The sequence below is a fragment of the Alnus glutinosa genome, chromosome 14 (assembly GCF_958979055.1).
Source record: "Alnus glutinosa chromosome 14, dhAlnGlut1.1, whole genome shotgun sequence".
Taxonomy (NCBI): Eukaryota; Viridiplantae; Streptophyta; class Magnoliopsida; order Fagales; family Betulaceae; genus Alnus; species Alnus glutinosa.
This window is the reverse complement of record NC_084899.1, coordinates 22,477,102-22,503,050: the sequence shown is the minus strand read 5'-3', so window position 1 is coordinate 22,503,050 and position 25,949 is coordinate 22,477,102. Positions and strand designations below refer to the sequence as shown.

The 25,949-nt window shown below is 36.5% G+C and overlaps 3 protein-coding genes across 4 annotated transcripts; 2 read left to right on the top strand and 1 right to left on the bottom strand.

Annotated features, from left to right (window-relative positions):
* Window positions 1-446: 446 nt before the first annotated feature.
* LOC133856928 (uncharacterized) lies at window positions 447-6,620 on the top strand. Of its 2 annotated transcripts, none has more exons than XM_062291983.1 (6): window positions 447-693; window positions 1,959-2,106; window positions 2,762-2,841; window positions 2,984-4,858; window positions 5,458-5,605; window positions 5,711-6,620. In XM_062291983.1, the coding sequence occupies exons 2-6, from the start codon at window positions 1,968-1,970 to the stop codon at window positions 6,421-6,423; spliced, it is 2,955 nt and encodes a 984-aa protein (XP_062147967.1). In that variant the 5' UTR covers window positions 447-693; window positions 1,959-1,967; the 3' UTR covers window positions 6,424-6,620. The 2 variants fall into 2 exon arrangements, with proteins under 2 accessions (XP_062147967.1, XP_062147969.1); XM_062291985.1 differs by lacking the exon at window positions 447-693 and adding an exon at window positions 1,407-1,555.
* Window positions 6,621-10,219: 3,599 nt separating this feature from the next.
* Window positions 10,220-16,722, bottom strand: LOC133857811 (tetraspanin-18-like). Its single transcript, XM_062293161.1, has 6 exons — window positions 16,180-16,722; window positions 15,575-15,674; window positions 15,261-15,341; window positions 15,045-15,149; window positions 13,637-13,840; window positions 10,220-10,584 (listed from the first exon to the last, which is right to left on the bottom strand). The coding sequence occupies exons 1-6, from the start codon at window positions 16,497-16,499 to the stop codon at window positions 10,531-10,533; spliced, it is 864 nt and encodes a 287-aa protein (XP_062149145.1). The 5' UTR covers window positions 16,500-16,722; the 3' UTR covers window positions 10,220-10,530.
* Window positions 16,723-21,634: 4,912 nt separating this feature from the next.
* LOC133857756 (GDSL esterase/lipase At4g28780) lies at window positions 21,635-24,855 on the top strand. The gene is made up of 5 exons (XM_062293090.1): window positions 21,635-21,949; window positions 22,076-22,203; window positions 22,608-22,850; window positions 23,441-23,693; window positions 24,453-24,855. Exons 1-5 carry the CDS (start codon window positions 21,676-21,678, stop codon window positions 24,683-24,685), a joined length of 1,131 nt encoding a protein of 376 aa, XP_062149074.1. The 5' UTR covers window positions 21,635-21,675; the 3' UTR covers window positions 24,686-24,855.
* Window positions 24,856-25,949: the final 1,094 nt, after the last annotated feature.

Sequence of the window (25,949 nt, the reverse complement as noted above, 5' to 3'; positions counted from 1 at the left end):
CAGGTTAACTTAAAGCCATAATTCACAAAATTTGGCAACCAAATCAGAATCACAAAAGGCATTACTGCATAATATACCAAGAATTTAAATACTTTCCTTTTTGAATAAGCAGACAAAAATCCCAAAAATATTAGCCTATTATCCTCTATTTCCATCTTTATCTCGAAAGCTTTTAAAAATATAAATGTTATACATATTCTTACTCCTCCCACATTTTCAAATGTATATTTCTTCTGATATGTTACTAAAAATTATCAGTAAGTTTTAGATAAATTAATATTAAATTTTGAATTTATTAATAATTTTAATGTGTGAAAATAGAAGTGTATGTAATATTTCTTTAAAATATATAATTTTTTTTTTTAATTCTGAAACAGTGAAAATCAATTACAAATAATAAAAGAGAAAGAAAAACCTCATTTACCAGTTCCCCACATGCAGTCGGTGGCAGACCCATACAACCAATTCCAAACTTCTCCCACATACCACGAACCCAACAAATAATACTATCAAAGCCACCTCTCTCTCTCTCTCTCTCTCTCTCTCACACACACACACACGCAGGGAGACACAGATAGAGACACACACTCACACGCACATCCAGAGAGCAGCCGATCCCCGTCCTGCCACGTCAGATCCCCACCTGTATCCGCCGCACATTCCCACCGGAATGCCATTATCCGGCCACTCCAGGTCCCACCTCCCCATTTCTCTATGAAACTCTCTCTCTCTCTCTAAGAATGCTTCAATTAGTGTTAAAGTTCTTTCTTTTTTCTTTTTGTTTGCGTGTGTATATTTTTGCTTCGAAGTGTGAATCTTTTGTTGTTGTTTTTTTTTTTTCCTACTTTTTGATCTCTCGCTTAATGGAATCTAATTCACCCTCTTTTTAGATTTGCTTTTTCGCTGCTCAAGCTTGCAGCTTTTTAAGAACTTAAAATTGTGCTTTTTGTTTCAGTCTGCTTTTACTACGTCATTATTTTTCGCTTTTTATTGGGGATCTAAAAAGTTGGGTTTTTTTTGGGGTATGTTTTAATTTATCGCCTAGAGTGTGAATATGCATAATTTTGGTTTATTTCTGATCTGGGTTTGCTTTGTTGAATGAAATCTTGGGCACTTAAGCATTTAATGGTAATTTTACCAAGTGGGTTTGTATCAGATTCAATGTAGGGTCTTTTGAGGCTTTGATCAGTGTTGCTTAGCCAACCCCCCTCAAATCCTCTAAAAAAAGTTACTTTAAAAAAAAAATAATAATATATCAATGGAATATTTTAATTAAGTTACTTTGATTTTGATCAGGGAATCTGGTGACGCATGAATTGATGTGATATTTCATGTGTATATGCTGAATTTTCTTTCAATTCTCACTTTCACATGAATCTAGGCCAAAACCAGTATTTGAGAACAACCATCCCTCTCTCTCTCTCTAGATTGCTATGCCTATTGTTCACTTGGATTTTCTAGCTTTGACCCTTGATGTTTGCGAGTCGTACCTGTTTTTGTAAATAAATATAACACCTGCGTTTGAGTTTGAAACTTGAAGCTCTAAAGGTTTTTGGTAAGGAAGTGCAGGATTCTTTTGTATTTATGCAAGATATGTGTGATTAGAACTACAATCTTCTGTTCTTTTTTCTTTCATTTGTGCATTGTATGTGTATGCACTTAAAAAATGTACGAGTGTTCCTATGTATGTATAACTTCTATGTACCATCTAAAAATCAACCGGTTCTCTTCTTATGTTCATTGTGCTGTTGTTATACTATTTTTTTTTTTTTTTGGGCTTGAATCTACCACTTCCCGTCTTTGTTGTTAGCTGTTCCTATTTCTTGTCATAATTGTACGTTTTATTATCTTTGCAGTTTTTCTGTTGATGAGCATTTTGGGAATAGTTTTTTTAATCCTTATTTATTGAAGGAAAGACAGTATTTGAGTATAATATTTTTCAAATATTGTCATTACAGGTGTTTAAAATGAATGGGATTCAAAACAGAGAAGCTCACACTGCTGAGAAACCCTTTCCAGGATGTCTGGGAAGAATGGTCAACCTCTTTGATTTGAATTCAGGGATTGCTGGAAACAGGCTGCTTATGGATAAACCTCATCGTGATGGTGGCTTCCCCTCTCATATTTTTCTTCATTTATTTATTTAATTTATTTTATTGCTGTGAAAGTTGTCTGGTTAGATTCGTGGTTCATATACAAAATAAAAAATTCTCAACCAAAAATATTTGCTGATCCTTGTTTTGGTTATAAGTTAATCTGCAAAATCTTGAGAAGATATGGGCATATTGTCATATTAATCATGATATTGAATTTATTTTGACTCTTCCCCCTCGGTTATATTCACTTGTTTGATGTCATTCTAGTTCACCTATTTTTGGATTTCTTTTTTGCCCATTGTAATCGGTTTCAGAAAGAACTATGTGAAATTTTCACTTGGCATAGTTAATTACAGGACCTAACTGTCACTTGCCTTATATGCTTACAGGTTCTTGAACAAATTAAATTATAATAGTGAAGAATTTTATATGCTTCTGCTTATATTTTTGGCATAGAGCTTAAATCCCTTCAAGTTGATGTTGACTGCCTTCTTTAGCTTGTTCCATTGAGGCTTGTACTTTTTACAATTGTCTTTCTTTTACAATATCTATTCCTAACTCTTCTTGTCATGTTTGGGATTCATGGTGGTTACTTATGGTTTCTATAGTTGAATATTTTATTCTTATATTTTTCTAGCTGTTGTTGAGATGGTGGTTGATTGCAGGTTCTTCACTCTCAAGGAGTAGATCAGATGTGGCAAGGACATGGAGTCCACCTTTGGGAGATCAGATGGAGGATAAAGTGGTAAATTTTGGGGATACTTTGCTGTAATTAATTATAGATTAGTTGGGAAATGGTTTCTATGCTAGACTCTCTGTCATTCATGTTCTGAATCATAATAAGCTCCAATGACCTGATTTGTGTTGCATTTCTGTGGAATGTGCAGATTGTGTCTGACCCAAGGAGAACTTTGAGCAGGAAAGTGAATGGAACACCCATGAAGATGCTTATAGACCAAGAAATGTCAAAAGAAGGGGAGTTTAAGCATAATCCGCCCAATGTGGTTGCCAAGTTGATGGGGCTTGATGCCCTCCCCCAGGCGCAGCCTGATTCAGCTGCTCAAAGAAACCATGCAAAAGGTTATTCACGACGTAGTCTAAGCCATTCTGGGATACCATTTGGATCTTGGCAGCAAGAAGATGGCTTTTCTGACAAGGGAATGCTATGTGAAGTTTATCAGTGTCCAGAACAGAACAAATATAAAGATGTTTATGAAATCTGGCAGCAATCTGAAAAGAAAAATTATATAAGAGATGAATCACCTCAGAAAGGAAGGCATAATGAAAAGATTAACGAGAAAAAGATGGCTCTTGTTCGCCAGAAATTTGTGGAAGCAAAACGTCTGGCTACAGATGAGAAACTTCGCCAGTCTAAGGAATTTCAAGATGCTTTGGAAGTTTTAAGCTCCAATAAAGATTTGTTCCTTAAGTTTTTGCAAGAACCAAATTCGCTATTTTCTCAACATCTATATGATCGAAAGTCTATTCCTACACCTCATGAGACAAAGCGTATCACTGTTCTTAGACCTTCAAAGATGGTTGATAGTGGCGAATTTGTAGGATCAGGGAAGAAGAGTGATAAACAAATAAAGAAACCAGCCCAAACGGGCCAGGCAGTTGTGTGGGACAAAGTGGACACTGGATACTCTCCTACTTCCACCAATCAGAAAGTTGATAATTATCCTGCTCAACCAACTCGAATAGTGGTATTGAAGCCTAGCCCGGTTAGGCCAAATGACATCAATGCTGTTGTTTCTTCACCTTCCTTATCACCTAGAATATTACATTGTGAAAGCTTTTATGAGGAAGCTGAAGATGATGAGGGACTAGAATCAAGGGAAGTGGCAAAGGAGATTACCCGGCAGATGCGTGAAAATTTCATGGGTCACCGTGGGGATGAGACTTTGGTTTCTTCTGTTTTTTCCAATGGCTATACTGGTGATGAGAGTTCATTTAACAAATCAGAGAATGAGTATGCAGTGGGAAATGTTAGTGATTCGGAAGTCATGTCGCCGTCTCCTAGGCATTCATGGGATTACATCAATAGGTTTGGCAGCCCTTTTTCTTCTTCCTCCTTTAGCCGTGCTTCATGCTCTCCAGAGTCATCAGTTTGTAGAGAAGCAAAGAAGCGACTGTCTGAAAGATGGGCCATGATGGCATCAAATGGCAGCTCTCAAGAACAAAGACATGCTCGTAAAAGCTCAAGCACTTTGGGTGAGATGCTAGCTCTTTCAGATACAAAGAAGTTGGTAAGATCTGATGACAAGGATGGTAATGAGGAACAAGAACCAAGGGAATCGATTTCGTGCTTGACTAATAAATTAAATAAAGAAGAAAGCTTGGTTGATTCTCCTAAAAATCTTCTGAGGTCAAAATCTGTCCCTGTATCTTCTACGGTGAATGGTGCCAGGCTCAGCATTGAAGTTTCTGATCCTGAGGCTGGCAAAACACATGTTCCCAAGGAGCTGACAAAGGCAAAGAGTACAAAATCATCGTTCAAAGGGAAAGTTTCAAGTTTATTTTTCTCCAGGAATAAGAAATCAAGTAAAGATAAATCTGCTGCATCCCAATCTAAAGATGAATCTCTATCTGCCAGCTCTGAAACACCAGGATCTCCATTACATTTTCTTGGAGTGAACAGTGATGCTACTACTCAATGCATTAATGACGGGAGCCTTTGTCCTGCTCCACATGGATCATCAGGCAAAACTTCTCCGGATTTGACCAGCATGGGACAAAATCAAGGCACAGCAACTTGTGAGGTAGTATATAATCTTTTTTTTTTTTTTTTTTGTTCATGCATCTTTAGGTGTATTTTAGATTTAATGGTAGTTACTTACAGCAACATCCATCCCCCCCTCCGGCCCAAAAAAAAAAAGAAGGGTTTTTTCTACTATAGCCCCGCCCAGATTTTTAAAGTTAGCTAGCCTCTCTACAACAGTATTCTAACATGCTACAGAGATATTATCACTATATTGTGCATTCACCCATGGGAAATTCACCCTTCATGTGCTTCCACCCCCTCAACTATATACCTTTTAATGAGTACAGTGTAAAATGCTAAATATTCATAGGAGGCCAGTGGTGATCTCTGTGAACAGAGATCGAAGACTGTCATGGGGTAGAATATATGTAACTGGGACACTGATGCTCTTGATTGTCCAGTTGTAACAGTGAACAATTTACTCAATACAGAAGCTTAGCCCTTATTAATGGCTCCCCAAATATTTTTTTAAATATTATCATTGTTTTTGTTGCTACTTATAAAGCAAACTACTACTGTTTTTGTTGTTATTTGTTTTTCAACCCAGAAAATTCCGTGATTATATCATTTAGCAAGAGTTATCTTTACTATTTGCAGGCAGGGTTGTCTGTAACCAAGCCTGTAATGCCTGGGGATATGAGTGAGAATCAGGACCAGCCAAGTCCGATTTCAGTTTTGGAACCACCATTTGAAGATGACAACAGGTCTCTAGAGGCCTCTGGCAATATGAAGCCAGACAACCAGGGTATACTCTCTCTCTCTCTCACAGACACACGCGCACACTTTTTAACGATTTTCCTTTGTTTGACCTCATTCATTAACATCTTTGAGTTTTCTTTCATTTAAACAGGAAGACAGTTGCCTATTAAGTCTAACTTAATTGACAAATCACCACCTATAGGATCAATTGCTCGGACCCTGTCCTGGGATGATTCTTGTGCAGAGACAGCCACTCAATATACAGTAAAACCTTTAGTATCCCCATGCGTCAAGGAAGAACAAAATTGGCTCACCCTTGTTCAATCACTACTGTCAGTGGCCGGTCTTGATGGCGAGGTTGAATTTGAGATTTTTTTTGCTAGATTGCTTTCACTTGAAAGCCCCTTGGACCCATCATTGAGAGACAAATTCGCTAACCTTCACGACAAAGATTTCCTGCATGAGGCTAAGCGAAGGCAACGGAGATCAAATCGGAAGCTTGTATTTGATTGTGTCAATGCTGCACTAATGGAAATCACAGGTAATGGGTCAGACAAGTGCCTGATGAGAAGGCCATGTGATGGAGCCAACGGCAGTCTCTTAGAGGGTGCATCAGCCATGCTGGTGGACCGGGTGTGGACCCAAATGCAGGAATGGATTTCCAATGAGGGGAGTGGCGTTTTGGGTGATGGTGGGGACAGCGACAGCCTGGTGGTGGAGAGACTGGTGAGAAAGGAGGTTGTAGGGAAAGGGTGGGTTGAGCTTTTGAGATTGGAAATGGATAATGTAGGAAAGGAAATCGAGGGGAAGTTGCTGGAAGAGTTGGTGGAAGAGGTTGTGGTCGATTTGACAGGTAGGGTGTGAACTGTGAAGAGGATTTGCATTCTTTTTTCTTTTTCTTTTTTGTTATATATTTATTGTAACTCTATTATTTGTGTATTTGATTTTCGACAATGATGGTCCTACTCAACTAATCTGTTTAGTATTTGCTAATATTTTAATTAGTATTTTGATTTTCTGATTACTTGTGTAAATGTATCAGCTACTTCAAGTTGTCTTTACTGTCAGATGTGCCTGTCTTTTATAATATAGCCTTATGGGGATTGACAGCCTAATTCAGAGCTTGTTTGTTGGTTTGTTTGTTCATAAATTTTTCTATTAACCATGCAGTAAAACATGAGTCATTACTGACAATGTTTGTTGGTCAAGGTGTTCATGGCCAGAGTCAATGATTGCATGTGAAGAACACCCTCTGGCCTTGTTACTTTGACCCACTTAACCCACTGCCTTTGAATGATATCATAGTGGTGGGATTGTGGTCTAAGTTTACTGCACAACTATTCCACCATTGATGATCTAGCATGTCAAGTGGAGCTGGTTGGTGTGGTAGGTTGAAGGTGCAAATAATTTCTCAATAATTTTGTAAATATGAAGGATGTTGAATAAAATCATTGAATTTTCTTTCATATTACGGCTGAACATTAATGTGACAATCACCTGCTCCAACTTCAAAGGAGTCAATTTTAGGGTCTTGAATCCCTTTATATTTCTTCCAAGGGTTCGCTAACTGTCTATTTATTTGGTAGGACTAGTTTGGTAACAGTTTTGAAAACACTGTTTTTTCTTTTATAAAAAAAAAAAATTGAAATTAACATACTTTTCTTAAAATCGTTAACAAATAATTCAAAATACAACACAATACTTCTATTGTGGACTCTATTAAAAAAGAGAAATGCTACAGTATTTACCCCGGTCTTTTTGTGCTGTCCTGACACTTTTTTTTTAAAAAAAAAAAAAAAACAAAAGACAACAAATAACTGCCTACAACTTTCCTGATTTTCTCATGTTTCATAGGTTTATAAAACATTACATGTTATGACTAAACATTTTTTTCCTTATAATTAAGGGATAATTGCACTATTGGTCTATGTGGTATGCCATAATTATTTTTTACTCCATATGATTTAAAAAGTTCATGGGAGGTCCTTGTGGTTAGCAATAATTACAAATTGATCCCTGGAGTCAAATTATGTTAAATTTTTTAACAGATTGCGTCAAATGCTACGTCAGCGACACGTGTCCATCTTAATAAAAAAAAAATAGAAATTTATTAAAAAATAAATAAATAAACTTATTTAAAAAAGAGAAAAAGAAAAACGGCGCGCGCCACCAGATGAATAATCGACATGGATTCCATCATCTTTAGAAGGAAATCTACATTCCCAACAAAAGGGGGTGAGCAGGAATCCACATTTCCTTGATTATCTAAATTCCCTCCACTTAAGTATAACCAAACGAGATGGCAGTGGTTAATTACTTATCAAGTTCTCTTTCTCTGAAAGTGAGAAAGAAAACTTGACGGGTAATTAACCATCACATCTGTCGTGAGTGTCGGGGGAGAAAAAAAGGGCCTTATCCCTTGCTTAAATGAGAGTCGTTTCTTGATTGTGGTCCAAATTCATGAAAGCAGATTGAGATGGTAATAAGATTCAGAAGCCTTGGCAAATAATCAGACAGAAATGAGGTCTACTTGCCGTCTCCTCCTTGTTGTCATTTTTGTCCCATTGGTAACTTCGTTCTTCTTGTTATTATCTCAGTACTTTTTTTCCCCAGAAATGCTTAAAAACAAAATGTACGTGGTCCAAAACTTCATGGACCCTACTCTGACCAATTGAAGCAATGTGATTGTCCAATGACAAGAATGGAAAACAGAAGGATGATGGGAGTAACACTTTTTAAAAAATTTACCATACAATTTTCTTCTATGAACCCGACAAAAAAAATACTTTTCAAATGTAAACCATCCGAAAAACACTTCTCAACTTTTTTGTCACATAAAAAAAAAAAAAAAAAAAAAAAAATCAAAATGTTAAACAAACATAGAATTCAGTTTTATGGGACCTAAATATTTGAGATTAGTCTTCTTATGATTCGAATTATCTTTTGGGATCCAGAGTTATTCGTCAGCATCAACATTCATATTCAGTAATATTCTCTTCCTTAATTTTATAATATATAATTAGAAAGAAAAAAAAAGGTTCCCCTGCATGAAGACAGAAATTCAAAAGGGACAAAAACATGTAAAGAAAAATAGGGTGCACTTCTCAAGAAGTAAAAGAAGAACATTGGTAGTAGAAAGAGAAGCAGCCCAAATTGGAATAACCCGCAGGGACAAGAGGTCCCGTGACTTCCAATGACTAGCCTATTATATCTCTCTCTCTCTCTCTCTCTCTGTGTATAAAGTCACAGTTCAGTCTATTCACGGGCAGGTTAATTTCTCAGGGGAGACAATTTAAAACATGAAAGGAACAAGAGATTTGTGTGGTCCTAAGAGAGAGAGAGAGAGAGAGAGAGAGAGAGAGAGAGAGAGAGAGAGAGAGAGAGAGAGAGAGAGCCCTAAGGAGAAGTATAATAGAGAAGCTAACTGCTGAAAGAATTAACAGAGAAGCTGATAGAAGCAAGATGTATGTCCTAGTTCAAGAGTTATATAATAGATAGGAGAGGCAATTCTGCATGTCGGGTTTAAATCGTGTCGAGTCATTAGCATAAGATTATATAATTCAGTTATAACCCCGCTAATTTTGAATATGATACGTGTCGAGTTTGTATGTCGTATTAATAGAAAAGCTACGAGGAAAGAACTAGGACATCTTGCTTCTAGGAAAATTTAAAAAGAAGAAAAAATGGTGTCCCTATGATCATGACACCGTAAACATAAAGCCAAGATAACAGATTTGCCAAAAGGGACAAGAGCAAGAGCACCAAAACATGGGGCATCTGTTCAGAAGGGAATAAGAATATTGCAGATGGCAGAATCAAGCATTTGTAGCTATAAATTGAAGCCGAAATTTCCCATTACCTGCCTTGGCTTGGAGTAGTTGAATTCAAGCAGAGGCAACAAGAGATCTCGTGACTGTCAGCACTCGTACGTGCTGTCGAAATCAACGAATATGATAAGCATGGGACTCCTAACTGCTGAAGGAAGCCACGGAGACATCATGAAAGGAACAAATTTTTGTAGGAGAACCCCAGCAAAAGAAAATCTGAGAGAGAGAATATTACATGCCTGGTCATGTGCACGAGTGTGAGCCCACACACTTGGGCTTTCAATGAGGGTTCAGTGCATGCGGCTGCTTGTGGGGTGCAAGTAGGATTGATAATTCATGTTTTAGACCCTTTAACCCTAATCCATTAATTTTAAGTTGGTTCACAAATCGTGTTAAAAATTGTTAGTCTTTATATCGTGCATCCAGTTCAAGTCACGTTAAAACATAAGCATAAGACTATATAAGTCAACTCTAACTTAGCTCGCATAGAAAAAATAACTCTTAACCTCATTTAATTAAACGAGTCAAACTTCTCAACCTTAACCCACTAATTTCGTATTGAGTTCGTATTAGATTTATAAGTTGTGTAAAAAACTGTTGGTCCTATGTGTGACCGTGTGAGTGTCTTTGGGTGAGTCAATATGCATGTTATAGTTTCAATAAATACTATAATAGCATTGTGATCTTGTAATTGGAGATATTTTGATCTCTCCAGGTCACAAGGCTTTGATGATCTTGCAACAATCATCTTCCTTTGTCTTTTGAAGTCATATTTCTTATATCAATAAACCAATAAAACAATAAAACAGGGTCTATACACTATACAGCACACATTAGAACCAGTCACAAACTAGTTTAAAGACAATGAAAACACATAACAACAACCTTTCTTGTTTTACAAAGAAAACAATGCACGTCATCAGGACTTTCCCTCAGACAACAATAGCAAGTTAGCAAGCACAAAACCTTTAAATGACTTTTTTTTTGATAAGTTCCTTTAAATGACTATATACATCACAAACTTCTTTAAAAGGCAAAGAATGAAAAATCTACAAAGCAATGATATACACTCAGGTATCAACTTAGAGCAGAGCATACTGCCTGTCTTTTTCTGCCATGTGAGATGGAAAACATTCTCTGATCTTCACTGCCTTGAGTTTGTGCTCACTGATGCATTCGGATTTGTGCTCAGTCCATACTGCAGGTCAAAATACAAAATGGCATGATTATCTAATTGTACTCGCAATCACAAGAGAGGCTCCACAAACAACAAATAATAACAAAATCGGAATATTTAAGGAAAACAGTAGTGAAGTTCAACATTGTTCTGTTCACATGTATTAAGGTACAAACTAAACACACTATAGCAATAGGGGGAATCAATAATTAGAGAACCAAATCCTGTGTATGTGTTTCTCTCAAATGTAGGCAACAAGGTTCATTTTTAAAAAAAAAGTGTTCCTGATAACCACAGCAATAGGGGGAATCAATAATCCGTACCACAACTGGACTTCCAAGAAGAGACTTGCACACAAAATCAATAAAAAGTGAAAACAAAATGTAGGATCTCAATTTGGTCGATATCGTGGAAGTAAAATGTAACTCTGCAAATTGTGAATAAGTTGGACCATCCGATTATCACTGCTTTTAGGTAATTTTATTTTCAGAAAAACCACATGCCAGTTGGACTATTTACTAATTAATGCTTTGAAGTGCACATATTGGGGTAGATTGCAGGGACCTGAACAGATCTAGTTACCGTAATTTATACTTCAAGGTACCATGCGCGCACGTAAAATAGTAATTATTCAAACTTGCATCTAATCAACATGGTATTCCATTTCATATGATATAGTTGTTCTAACTTTCTTCTTCCATTAATTTTTTTTTTTTTGATAAGTAGATTTCATTGAAAAGCAAGCGTAAGGCGCCCTTACGTACACAGGAAGTATACATAGGAGAACCACAGCTGACCTGAAAAACCCGAAAAAAAACCCAGGAAACAGCCCCCAAGTCAAAACCTAGAAAACAAAGAACCAACTAAAACACTACCCGCAAAAGAAACCAAACAGCACCCAAAAAACCAAAAAAACCTGAGAACAACCCACAAAATAACCCTCAAAGCAATTAACCCTACGACCTATTGGCCTTGTCTCTCCTACACCTCGAAGAAGCTTTGATGTCTCCGTAATTTACGGAACTTTGTAGATTCCGAAGCTCCCTCTTACTCTCGCGTTTCTTGTTCTCAATCATCTCACCCCAAATCTCCCGAGGCGTCTGTCTCTGTTCTTTAGTCACCAATGGATACACCTCGGAGATCTTCCCCCAGAGCTTTGCCTCGATACTCCAACAATCCTTCTCCCAATTCTGATCGCAAACAATAGGCTGATCTTTCTTCTCTTGAAGCTTTGATACCTCCTTCCACCAATAGACTGCATCTCGGACTTTCTCTCCCAAAGTCGAATCAGTGGATAACTCTGAAATCCGACGAGGATCTTCAGTAGACTTCTTCTCTTCTACTGGATCTGCAGAGACATGTAAAGAAGAGGCTGCGTGGGCTTGTACAGAAGGAACCGCAAGGACTAGAGAGGAGGAGGACACCGGAGAAGAGTTCAACTCAAAACCGACCAACAAGGAGACAAAACCCAGAGAAGTTGTCGGAGCCACCGGAAGCAACAACTCCAGTGCCGGTAGAGGAGGATGACAGAACCCCAAATAACCCGATGATACCATACCCATACCCTCAGAAGATTCTTTAGAGGCTGGAGTCTGGCTTGAAAGCACCGTATGGACATTGCTCGACTTACCCCCGGTGGAAGGCATAAAAGATGCAGTCCCTGTAACTGTCGACGACGAGGGCTCCGACCTAATGGAACCCCCAACAGAAACCGAGATCGCCGGACCCGTGCCCTCTGTGGCTACCGACGCAGCAACCTCCAAACCCCCAGGAGGAGGTCGAACCAGAATCAGCCCAGATGACACCTTCGACGTCGTCTCCGGCGGCGAACTCGACGGACGGGAGACTTTAGCTTTCGGCATGAGACGACCCACGCGGAAGCCAGAAGATTTACGACTTAGCCCCGACCCAGCAAAACGGTCCAGAAGATTCCTTACGGCCCGGCCCAAAGCCAAAAAAAACCCAGAACCACGTCTGCAGCCTCGAACGTTCGATTTTCAAATTTGAACATGAGGGACGCTTCATACCCTGCGGACAAAGAGGACGGTCTTTGTCCAACAGGTTGAACTGATGCGATTCCACCGAGAAGCAATCCACTGCTGTTCTCTGTACAGACTCTGCATGCCACACCGTCGGAAGAAGATCAAGCTCACAAGGCTCCGGCAATGAAGCCCTTGACTTGGAACGACCACCACCCACGATGGACAACTCCTTCGCAGCAATGGCCGGAACCGACCTCAACACCTCCGCAAAAGAGGGTCCTGTCCACTTCGGAGCCAAACCCAAACTCGGCTGAACAGCCTTCAGTTCCTTCTTTGGAGAAGGAGGAGAGGAGCCACTCGCACAACCCACCGGGCCAGAGAGAAAATCAACAACCTTTCTCAGCTCATCAGAGAATTTGATCCAACCCCACCCTCCACGACCCTCGGGGATAACAATGAACCCTTTCCGACCACCCAACCCGAATGAAGAAACCTCTAAAAAGCACCCATCTTTGTTCCCACCTCTTCGAGCAATCAGAAGATTCAATCCCTCTCTGAACGACTTTACAATTTCTTGCTCTTCCGGTAAACCCAACAACACTTCCAACATCGACGCAAGCCATTTGGAGCTCTGAGAATTCAAAATGACCACTCCCAGAAATTTTTTCCTCTTCTCCTCCACTCTCAACGCTGACGCCCTAGCCAAAACAGAGAAAGCAAAAGACTTCGACTCCACTAAAAATTTCTTATCCATCTCACAACACCCCCAGAGCATCGGCGACCAAGCCAAGCCAAAATTTACATCGCCGGAAAAAGAACCACCCAAACCAAAGAGCACGCTGACAGACTCCCATGCGAGAATCACACCCCAACAGACCAACAAAACGGAAACTCGAATACCGGAGTACCAAACGAAAAGACTAAGAAAGATAGAAGAAGCGGTAGGCGACGAGAAGAAACGAATCCCTAGCTAGACGCGCTCTCACGCGTCGACGCTAGGGTAGAGGGGGGAGAGAGAGAGAGAGGGAGAGAGAGAGAAGTCATAAAGCATATATATGATTTACTTATCATTACTATTAAAAAGAAGATACCTTCTCCCTTATCCGTGAGCTCCAGATGTCAGAATGAGTCCCTCTCCCATCACCCTTGTTTGACCCAGATGGTTGGCTTGGTTGTGAATTTATCAGTGGCTCCCAAGCTCTACTCCTACCATCATAGTCATCTTCACAGTCAAAGTCTGTTCTCCGAGTAGAAACCATGGCTCGCAGAATTATCGATAGCAGTAGAGATAATGCCTGAAATTGTTAGCAAAAAAGATATATGTAAGAGGGAAAAAAAAAAGATCCAATTAATATATGACAGATACAAAAGCAACCCTTGCTCGTTGGGGTTATTTTCATGCAATGAAACCTGGTAAGCAAAAATCTCTAATGAATAGGCATCTTTATTGTAGAAATAGAAACAGTACAATATTAATGATACTGTTATAAACATGTAAGGAAGAGACATACAAGAAAATGCTATCATGGGGTATGAATTTTGACTCCCTATAATAAAGTAAAAAACAAATAAGCATTTTCATAATCTCTTATTCGAGCTACCCAATTCATTTGACATGGTAACATCCTTAACCCAACATCATTAGAAACTAGACAATAGACATTTGTAACATCCTCCACACCATGACACCTGCTTTATAAAGCACTTAGAGCCCTATGGAATTAGCAGCTTCAAATTGAATATTAAGAACCGATATCATAATCTCTGGTTAACAAGGCACTGGATGCATCTTCTCAAACCACAATTGGAACTTGGAACAGTTGTGTTCACCTTTTTCAAATTGGCTGGAAGACTCCAAACGGGTAGAATGAACTTAGGGATGGAGTCCAAGCAATCAAAGTTTAGAACCTAAGTATCTATAGGGGATAAGGTAGATTAGAGTTCAGGAGTTGTCATTCAAATGAAGAGCTGCTGTTCCTTCAAGATATTCACATTCAATCTAACTGGAAAGTAGTATACTGTGTTTTGCAGTATGGGTACAGGAAGTGAGATGAAACTTTTCCAATAATGAAGGTTTATGTTGTAAGAAGACATCATTAGGTAATGACAACCAAAGTAAGAGGCAGAACTCATACTATCTTTTTTTGCTTCTGAAATGATCCTCATTTGTTCATTCTTGTGTCAGTAGCGGTTGTAAACAACTTATCAATAAAGCATTGAGACGACAACAGGAAAAGAAAGTTACAATGTCCAGAAAAAGCATAAAATGTTCTTTGCTAAAAACAATATTTCAGGTATTGCCAAACAAAGGTGGACCAGGTGGTATATGTTTCCATCTATCTCATAACAAGAGTTACAAGTCAGACGAAAAGGAAAATTTGTCTTCTAAAATATAGCAATAATTTTTTGAGCTAGAGCTCATTGGTGACTTCTCAATCTGAGATAAAGAAATTAAAAACAGATCAATGAATGAAATCCTTAGAATAGAGTACAACATACCTGAATCACAACCACAGCAATACCAACCCATTTACAGATATCAATATTGACTTCAATGAAAGACCGAAGGCTCTCAAGTTCACCAGTTGGATCAAATGGAAGATCCTATAGAGGTAGCGAACATATTTTTATTATTATTTAGGATAAGCACGCAGGATGAAGCCAATGCCCCCTCATGCTAGAGAAATACATTAAAAAAAAAAAAAAAAAACCCACCTGTTCCCAATTACGATCAATTGCAATGAATGCCACCAGAGCCGCTTCTAGTAGTATGAGTACAGTTATGAGGATAGTATACTAACATTTTCAAAAGGTTAAAGGAAAAGCCAAAAGAAATAGGATTAGAAGCACAAACCAAAGATGCATTCAACTCAACTAGCAAAATGGATCAGAAAGATACATTGCGAACTATATCAAGTTCAAAGATCAAAAAGAGTTTAGTTCACAACAATAAAAGAGATTTATTTCTCAACCAACATTAGCTGAAAAACCGAAAAAAAAACTATAAGAATTTCATATATGTAGGATACAAAACACAGACAGCAGCCATGAATTACTTCAGCAGCGATGCAACCTATCAAAGTAATGCAACACAAGAGAATGCCCACTCCCAAGAAAGAGTAGATGAACCTGCCACCAAAAAGAAGCACCAAATTAATAGTCATAGGGGGCCCATCTGATCCCAAACTTCCACACAAGAACCATGGAAACGACAAGGGTACATCACAAATCAATCGATAGCAGACTGCAAGCCCAAATTCCAATAAAGAAAAACACCACCTAGTATAAAATTCACCAAAGCCACAACACCACTCATAATTCAATGAACAGTTCAACCAGCAAGCACATACAATCCTAATTCCAATAAAACAAAGAAGACCCAAAATACCTACAATGTCAAACATTCAACAAAACATGGCTAAAGTTGGAAAAAAAGAAGTTAATTCGAAGCTAATAAATTCATTTCCTAATTTCAAACTTTAATTCCACCCAATAATTAATATTTACAACAGCATTAAATTCAAAGACATCCGTACCAACTTCATTTAATATCAAAACCAATTGAAATTCAATACCAAAAAAGGAAAAACAGAAAAAAGAAGAAAAATTAAACAAATTTAAAAAAATTTAGTACCAAGGAGCGGGAAGCTGGAACGAATTCAAATCGAGCTCTAACCCAAACCCGCTATCGAACCCGGAGACCATATCGGCCGCGAGATCGACGGTTGTGATGTGGTTGGAAACCCTAGCTGGCTCAGAACTCCAGAAAAGGGACAGAGAAGAAGCTGGGGATGGAGCTGAAGGTGGTGTTGGTGGAGATATGGGAACGTGGTGGTTCCACTGGTTGAGCATCCATAAGGAGTAGACTATGATCGAAACCCCAATGAAAGCTTGAAGAAAGTTGAGGAATTTGAGCACGAAAGCGAAGGAAATGTGGCAACAATTGGGTCGCATTTGTGCAAATTTGGGATTGAAATTGAAACTTGAAACTTGAAACTTGAAACCCTAACCCTTGTTAGAATTCGTAGGGGAAATTTGGCATTGAAATTCGAAACCCTAACGCTAATGAGAATCCAGAGAGTGTACAGTGTGCGTGTGGGTTACGTGTCTCTGTTTGGTTTTTTTTGCTTTCCGGTGCTTTTGATTTGGTATTTCTTTTCGTTGGGAGAACAAACCAATTTCTTGAGGAGAGAAAAATTAAATTGATAAATACAAAAATTAGGGTCTGTTTACAAAAGTTTTCCAAAATCATTTTTTTCAGTTCTACTCAAATATTAGGGCATGTTTGGGGGAGAAGCTAGTTTTCAAAAAAAAATCAAATTTTACTTAAATTTTATCTTCTTTTTTTTTTTAATTATTTTTTTTATTTTGTCTCAAATTTTTTAAACTATCCAAACAAAATTTCAAAAAACAAATTCTCTCGATATTTGCAATTACTTCTAAAAAAAACAAAATTCATAAACTTCTGGGACAAGTTGATCGAGTTTTAATAAGTATTTCGTTGTAAGTATTAATTGAGAGTTCATACCTTTATTGACATCATAATCTCTAATTCTCTATCTTATGATCAATTGATTTTGAGAAAATTCATTATGCGATTAAATTATATAACAAATAAATCTACTTGGTTTTAAAATAAACTTTTCATACAAACTTTGGTATTTTTTTTTTTTCCACAAAGCCCTTATATAAATTATAATTTTACCGTCAAATAAAAAGTTATATATAAAAGTTTTCATATAGGTAAAAAAGAGAGAGAGAGAGAGATTTATAAGTTCATTTTGAAAGACCATAGATTTATTTGTTATAAGATTAAACGTACTACAATGACCAATTTTAACAATTTCCCTTGCTTATTTATAAGCATGACTTGTCTAAAAAGCTTTGTTCATATCATTAAAATATTGGGACAATTATATATTTTGAATTTATTTTTCGGGACTCTTTTTATTAATTTTATAAACCTCAGTATTTGTCGTGAGCTTGTAACAAATATCTCTTATGAGATAACTTAATTGAAATAATAATATTACTTCTGACACTTATTTATTACGCATATTTATATAATTGGTTGATATAACGTGTTTTAAGTGACTTTTTATGTTAGTCACTTTTATTTTATTTTATTTTAAAAAAAACTCTTAAAACACGTCACGTCAACTATAAAATATGTGTGATAAATGAGTATGAAGAGTATCTTTAGTCCAAATCCTATTACAAAAGATAAAAGTGACAATATCTATTAATGTTGAGAGTATGCGTTATTTTGGATAGATTTATAATCCATTATATTGACAATTTATTTTATTTTATTTTTACATGTCCACACAAGAGGGGAGATTCGAACTAGTGACATCCGCTTCATGAGGCGTGGTCCTCAACCGGTTGAGCTACCTTTTGGGAACCATTATATTGATAATTGATTTTCAATTGATGTGAGAGTTATATTTATAATGGCTTTAAGGCCACAAAAAGCTTATTGAACATTGGAGTAATGTTAGAGACCATTTTTTTTTTATTCTCTTCTTATTTTTTTAAATTTATGTGTCTCTTAAAATTATCAATGAATTTGAGTTGAATCACTATTAGATTTCGATTCAATAATGATTTAAAAGCCACATCAATTTATGAGGATATATAAAAAGATGGTATATAGCATTACTCCTTAACATTGATAGAAGAATGTTCAAACTGGAAATTCTCCATGAAATGAAAGAAGTCTGGGATCATTAATACCGTAAGTCCTTTCTATTTGTTGGCAAATGTTTGAGGTACAACAATTTTTACTACAGTTTTCTAGTAAATTCATGTAATAGTTCAAATTTGATAGAAAAATGAATATTACCTAAACTGTTTTTCTACGGTTTATATTTTAGTAGCTGACATGATAAGTATCACATAAATTGTCGTGCTAGTTTTTAAACATGTAAGTACTATGTGAATTGTTACATGACAGTCTATTTTTTAGTTATTGATGTAGTAAGTAGAGTAATGTAGAGTAATTACGTTTTTCTATCTCCATCCTAAAACACATCGATTGAACGCTGCATGCATGAGCCTTGCCCGTGCGCATGCATGTAGCACCAGAAAAGCGTTGTCCCCCACAAGCTATCTCCGAAACTCCAAGCGGATTCAGCCCCCACCGTACCGGAAGATCGTGCATGCATGCCCAGATCATCGATCGTCTTTGGACTTGCAATGAAGGAACAACCTATTTCCGCCGCTCAATCCATTAACAACGTGCACATGATTTGTTCTTGTTTCTCCCAAACATATCAAACACGCGAAAACAACTATCAAAACAATTAAGCCCTTCTTGTGACTTGTCATCCTTAATTCGATCTGTAGTCTGTACGTCGTTGCTGCAACTCTCTCTCTCTCTATATATATATACACACACAACAAAGTTAAAGAACAAAAAATATTGTGATTTACTGACTTGTGGTCGGTGGGAATCCGTTCTTGTTTTGGAGGTTAATTAGTGAGGGTTCTTAATTGTACGTACTTGTGATTGAGAGAGCTAGGTTAGTGTGATTGATGGGATTTCCTTTTTGAGTTCCACCATATATATATGAGAGCACTAGCTTTCTTAATTAATACTCCCCTAATTAAGCAACCCATTTGGTTTAGCGGTTTCGAAACGTGAGGTTTGTAAAATAACGATTAATTTTAAAATACATTTAATGAAAACATGGATTTTAAAAACGACTTACAAAACAAGAGATTAGTCTATATATATAGGCAAACAATCTAATAGAGAGGCTAGGTTGTTATATATACAATTGCTGTATCAATTTTAAAAACGTGTAAGTACCGTACCATTTAAATTGTCATTTGTTAGTCTATTTTTTAATTATTAGTGTGATAAATATCACCTAAACTGCTAAAAAGTTAGAACTCGATCATTTGAAGGAAAGTTAGAACTCGATCATTTTAAACTAAAGCATTTTTATTTTTATTTTTACTTTTTTTTAAAAAAAAAGAGCTGCAAATGGGGCCTTAAATTCGAAGATGGGCTTGGATTAAATGTGGTTTTGTAATTTGTTAGGTCTTCAGGGCTTTGAAGCAGGCCGTAAAAGGAGAGATTATTTCAGTATTTTTTGCGACTACAGTCTAGGCACATTGACTCATGCCGTTGATATTATAGTCTCTAAATATCCTTTGTGGTTAACTAATTATGTTAATTAAATAATTAAATTTATTATTTTTTATATGTTCAAGTTTTTATAATAAATGATAATTTAACAAAGTATCAATATATCTTTCATAACAAAGGTTATGAGCTTGAACTTTATTTTTGTAATTTTCCACTCATTTTGAATATATATATATATAAGTTAAGGAGTTTAATGTGTTTTTGTATAAGGGATTCGTGACACTATTAATGCAGAACATATAAAATATCCCACCCAAACACACGTACACTCATATATAGCCTACCCATTTATGTGATTCACATGGCGATTGTACTTTAACTTTTTTTTTTTGTTTTTTTAAGATGGTTGTACTTTAACGAGGCTCTTCTGCGAACCTAACAAATAAGCAGTAGAAATATGGAAGCTGAATTAATTGAGGGTACAGAGGCCAGGCAGTGGTTGGTGGGCAGACAATTAAGTCTACCTTTTCGTAGAAATTAGTGAGATATAGTTAGGGAGTTTGATTCGTTTAATTAAATGGATTGGGTTATGGTTTATATATGTTTATGTCTCGACACAACTTGAACCCAATATGCGACATTTAAAACTATTAATTTTTTACATGACCAATAAATTCGACATGAACCCATTGTGGAAGCCGGTCGCCTAAAGATTGTCAGTGAAATAGTGTTAATTATATGAGAAAAAAAGTATGTGGTTAATTTCCGATCACCTTGTAGCCCTGAGCTTTGTGGGTTCAAGGATTCTTGAATTAATGGTATTAAAGGAGAGAGATGGAGATCGAGAGAGAAGAGAGGATTAATGGAGATCACTCCCTCGATCAGTATGCTTTCAATTTTTAGACCTTTATGTTGCTTGATAATTAGAAAGAAAATGTAGATGGAATCATGAAAGTCGGCTGAATTCTCAAATTGGCAAAATTCCCATTTGTCGAACACCAATTAGGAACTTGATTAACGTACTCAGGCAGTAGGATTGCAAGCAAGTAGATTCTGATCTAGAGCTTAACTTAACTCTGATATATCATGAAAACCATCATCTTGTAAATGCATGGCTGATACTCAATTATTATTATCTGCCAACAACCCTACAACTCCACTTTCTTACACGTACAACTTCCACCTATAACTTTTCTTCTTAATTAATTAAGCTTTGCTCATGTTCATTTTGTTATCATCCCTTTCTCATGCATGCAGGTAGAAAAGGCCTATTTATTAGGCCTTTTGAAAAAGTTGTGGGGAGGGGAGAGGTGTTAAATGTGGCAATTAGTATTTGCCAGTTAAGTTTGAATTATGTTGAAGCATGTGTATAAAGTAGAAAATGCCTATTTATTAGGCATTCTGAAAAAGTTGGGGGGAGGGGAGGGGTGTTAGATGTGGCAATTCATCTTTGCTGGTTAAGTTTGGATCATGTTGAAGCATGTGTATAAGATTATATATATATATATATAGTATTGATTTAATGTCACTCAAATATACAACTTTTCACCACCTTGCTTATGTGGCAAGGTGGTCCTCCACTACTTTTTGAGTTTTTTAAAAATAAATTAAGGTGAGGGACCACCTTGCCACATAGACAAGGTGGTGAAAAGTTGTATATTTAGGTAGTAGTAAATCATTATTCATATATATATATATATATATATTTAAATAAACGGCTTTGTCCCATTAATTATAATATGCTAATTTCATGTTGAGTTCGTATTAGATTCGTGGGTCGTGTAAAAAATTGTCAGCTTTTATATTGCAAGCTAGTTAGGTTCGGGTCGTGTCGAGATATGAAAATAAAACTATATAAGTCAATTATAATCTGACTCATTTAATTAAACGAGTTAGAGTCATCTACCTTAACCTTCTAATTTGGCATTGAGTTCGCGTTGCTTAAACCCTATAAAACCATCCCCACTCTCCATCATTTACAGCCAGAAAGCTCTCCTAGTTAGAGAGCAAAAGAGGGAAAAGAGAGAGAAAGGAATGCCCACATTAGTGTCTATGTCGAGTCCTAGGGTTTCGGTCACCACCCTGACTGTTGCCCTGGTAGTGATCACATGTACACTGGGCACAGTTGCATCTCAAGGCCAGGCAGCTCGTGCATTCTTTGTGTTTGGAGATTCCCTTGCAGATAATGGCAACAACAACCACTTAGCAACTACTGCACGTGCCGACTCTCCGCCGTATGGCATCGATTATACGACTCACCGACCAACCGGCCGCTTCTCCAATGGCCTCAACCTCCCTGACATTATCAGTGAGTTTTCCCATTTCAGTACTTTTGATCTCTTTTTTCTTAGGTGTACGTACGTTTCATAGAACTAACACACTTTTTCCTTTTGTGTTTCACTGAAATAACACATATAAAATGCGTGCATTTCAGGTGAGAAAATCGGGTCAGAGCCCACATTGCCATACTTGAGTCCCGAGCTCACCGGACAAAAATTACTGGTCGGTGCCAACTTTGCTTCTGCCGGCATTGGAATCCTCAACGATACAGGAATTCATTTTGTAAGTCCAACCAACTTATTTTCATGATGGTTATTTGGTAAGTCAAAACAGGCCAGAAGGGAAAGGAGCTAGAGAAGAGTATAGGGAAAAAGAGAGGGAGGATGAGGCAATTCTTCCATTGTTTGGTTGAGGGAAAGTGGGGGTAGGGGTAGTGAAGTACATTTTTCTTATTCAATCAATTAATAAGGTTGCCCTCTATTGCCTTCTACCAAGAAGATTAATTAGGATCTAGACAAATATTTATGGTAGAGCTTGAAATATAGATCGAAACTCACAAATATATATAGGAGCTTGTACGTATATATAGTAGAAAGACTTGCATAAATGTCCCTCTCTTTTACATCAATTTAATTCTCAAGCTTAATTTGTTGCTAACTAGCGAATATTCAAACTTAATTTTGCAGATCAACATTATAAGAATGTCGAGGCAGCTGGAATTGTTCCAAGCGTACCAGCGAAGGCTGAGTGCGCTAATCGGAGAAGCCCAGGCGCGGCGGCTGGTGAACAGTTCGCTTGTCCTCGTAACACTTGGTGGGAACGACTTTGTTAACAACTATTTCTTGATTCCTTTCTCCCAACGCTCACACCAATACTCTATCCCCGATTACTGCGGCTACCTCATCTCCGAGTACAGCAAAATTCTAAAGGTAATAATTAATTATTTATTTTCTTTTATTTTTATGTTTTATTTTTAAGCTAATAAAAAAATTATAAATTTAATCATTTAATTAATATTCAAAGATAAAGAGATACTATACGAAGATTTGATAGAGATGCATGCATGCATGCACTTTTCCTACTGGCAATGCAACTGAGGCCATAATTTGATCAAATATACCAAAGGGGTAGAAAGGCTAGTTTAATTTTGTGAAACAACATTCTCTTAATTTCAAATGAAATAATAAACATAAATGAAAGTTTATGCATCTAACAGTATATATATACGATGTCAATACTAACACGTCTTTTAAAAAATTTAAATAATGTGACATTATATACATGTATACTGTTAGATATAATAACTTTAAAATATGATTGTTTGTATTAATTTAGTTAATGCAATCTCAAGCACAAAACAATTATTAAAATTAAAATTTATTGTTATTTTAAGTTTTTGAAATAAATGATAATTTATATTCAATGAAATTGGTAAATCTAATTAACCAAACAATAGGAGAGTTGTCTATGTTTGATCTTTTTTAATTTCTCATCACCATGGCCATTTGTGATACTGTAGAGGCTTTACGAGCTGGGAGCCCGTAGAGTGATGGTGACGGGAACTGGCCCACTAGGCTGTACCCCGGCGGAGCTAGCTATGAGGAGTAGGAACGGGGAGTGTGCATCAGAGTTACAACAAGCAGCAACAGTTTTCAACTCAAATCTCGTCCAACTGATTCAACAACTCAACCGCGAGCTCAAAGCGGATGTCTTTGTTTTTGCCAATGCGTTCCAAATGAACATGGACTTCATCAACAACCCCCAAAGCTTTGGTTTGTTTTGCACTATCCTTCTCATATTGCTTTCATAATGTGTATACCTAGAGGTGTACATGAATAAAGTGATGAGATAATTGCATCATTAATCTCTGTGGTAGGCTTAAATTACAAATTACTCTCTGGCCTGTAGTAAATATAAATTCAGAGATCTCTGTGGTTGGCTTAATTTACAAATCGATCTCTGAAGTCAAATTCCGTTAAAAGTTTTGACAGATTTTATCAAACGCCACGTCAACCAATAAGATGGTGACACGTCACTCCTTTGCCTTTTTTTTAAAAAAAAAATATATATTTTTTTTTAAAATAAACACGTGTCATCATTTTATTGGCGCTTACGTAGTGTTTAACGGAATCTATCAAAAATTTTAACGAAATTTAACTCTAGAGATCGATTTGTAAATTAAGCCAACCACATGGATATCTGAATTCATATTACTACCATATGGAGTAACTTGTAATTTTAGACATACCACAAAGACCAATAGTACAATTATTCCTAAATTGACATACATCTATCAATCCTTAGAGCATCTCATGCATGCTTACATGCTCTAACAATATTGGTTGTTAATTTTAATAGACAAACTAAAATTAATTGAATTCTACTCAATTTATATGGTTAAAAACCCAGCTTCGTTATTAGGGAAATATATATATTTATATATATATATAATTTTTTTTTCTTAGATAAAAGTTCTTTTTTTGTACTAATTAAATGCATGATAATAATAATGATGATGATGATGATGACAGGTTTTGTAACATCAAAAGTAGCATGTTGTGGGCAAGGGCCCTACAATGGGATAGGACAATGTAACTCATTGTCACACCTCTGCCCAAACCGGAGCATCTACGCGTTTTGGGACGCTTTTCATCCAACTGAACGTGCACTTCGGCTCATCGTCCAGCAGATCATGACTGGCTCTACCAACTATATGAACCCAATGAACCTAAGCACCATTGTGGCCATGGCTTCCAACAACTAATTTATCTATCTATATATATATATATATAATAGGAGCTTCAAACACTAGTACTTTTATTGAACTCCAATGTATGTACGTTGTCGCTAGTAAGTGTGGGACTTAATTGTAGCAGCGCAGTTCTATATGGTGTGCTTGTATCTTAATATATATATCTTAATTATGTTCGCGTATTGGCAGTCTAGCAGATTGAATTCAAATCAGTTATTACATCAACATTTATACAATATATATATAAAATGCTGATATGATTTTCATTGAAATATCTGTTAAAGTATTCTACATGGCTAAGATTTTTTTTACATGAACACTTTATAAGGTGTCCTCTCCTCTTTCAATGTGTCTTTTTGAAAGTGAATTAGGCCCATAAACTTTTACATAGTATCAGAGCCACAGATTTCTTGCGATGATGAGTTTCTCCCTCCCGTTGTTGTCCACTTGTTTGGCCATTAGTTGTCACACGTGAGGGGACGTGTTCAAGTATCCCATATCGTTAAGATTTCCTTCACCTAAACACTTTATAAGATATGGTGTCCATTCATTTCTCAATGCGTCTTTTAAGAATGAGTAAGACCCATGAACTTTTACAATATCATCCCAATTATATGAAACTATTTAATTGCATTAGTACTCATTAAAATAAATAAAAATCCAAATTTTATGGGGCTTTTTTTTTTCTTTTTTTTTTTTTTGGTGAAAACTTAGCTTAGATATATATAGAAGAGAAAAAGTTGCCTCGATCAGTTATACCTTGTTTATATATACCTTCTTAATTTATTTATTTATTTTAACTTTTTATCAATATATAATTCATTGAGTAGCTACAATACTACCCAAGGGTCTAAGGAAAATATAGAAAAATTGATGTGCATGGGTGACTTTTTCTAATTTTTTCTTATATTTAGAGAAGGAAAAACCACCTATAAAGTATTTATTACTAGTGCTCTTAAAAACTCAGAAACTCAAAAAGCCAAGGTTGTTCACGCTCAATTACTTGAAGCTGCCTTCAATGTGTTTTGGGTTGAGGGCGATTCTCTCACTCTCAACCAAAGTTTTCTTCTCTCTAGAATTTTTTTTTTTTCTTTTTATATCAATATTTAACTAATAAGCATCTTTTTGTGTAGACTTACATCTTCGAATGTTTGAGCAGTTTAAGACCCATTTGTTTGGGGTGTAAAATATTTTTTGAAATGGTTTTTGTTATTTTTAAGTGTTTGATGCGGTGTAAAAAATATTGATTAACTTAAAATATTTTTTATTGACGAAG

What these genes read in the sequence shown, in the direction of transcription:
- LOC133856928 (XM_062291983.1), top strand. Translation starts at nt 1,968, where the DNA reads ATGAATGGGATTCAAAACAGAGAAGCTCACACTGCTGAGAAACCCTTT. An exon ending in AAGGCACAGCAACTTGTGAG is followed by an intron (nt 4,859 to 5,457) that starts GTAGTATATAAT and finishes TACTATTTGCAG; the next exon opens with GCAGGGTTGTCTGTAACCAA. An exon ending in TATGAAGCCAGACAACCAGG is followed by an intron (nt 5,606 to 5,710) that starts GTATACTCTCTC and finishes TCATTTAAACAG; the next exon opens with GAAGACAGTTGCCTATTAAG.
- LOC133857811 (XM_062293161.1), bottom strand. Translation starts at nt 16,499, where the DNA reads ATGCGACCCAATTGTTGCCACATTTCCTTCGCTTTCGTGCTCAAATTC. An exon ending in ATGGCTGCTGTCTGTGTTTT is followed by an intron (nt 15,342 to 15,574) that starts GTATCCTACATA and finishes TGAAAATGTTAG; the next exon opens with TATACTATCCTCATAACTGT. An exon ending in GCTCACGGATAAGGGAGAAG is followed by an intron (nt 10,585 to 13,636) that starts GTATCTTCTTTT and finishes TTTGACCTGCAG; the next exon opens with TATGGACTGAGCACAAATCC.
- LOC133857756 (XM_062293090.1), top strand. Translation starts at nt 21,676, where the DNA reads ATGCCCACATTAGTGTCTATGTCGAGTCCTAGGGTTTCGGTCACCACC. An exon ending in ACGATACAGGAATTCATTTT is followed by an intron (nt 22,204 to 22,607) that starts GTAAGTCCAACC and finishes TTAATTTTGCAG; the next exon opens with ATCAACATTATAAGAATGTC. An exon ending in CAACAACCCCCAAAGCTTTG is followed by an intron (nt 23,694 to 24,452) that starts GTTTGTTTTGCA and finishes TGATGATGACAG; the next exon opens with GTTTTGTAACATCAAAAGTA.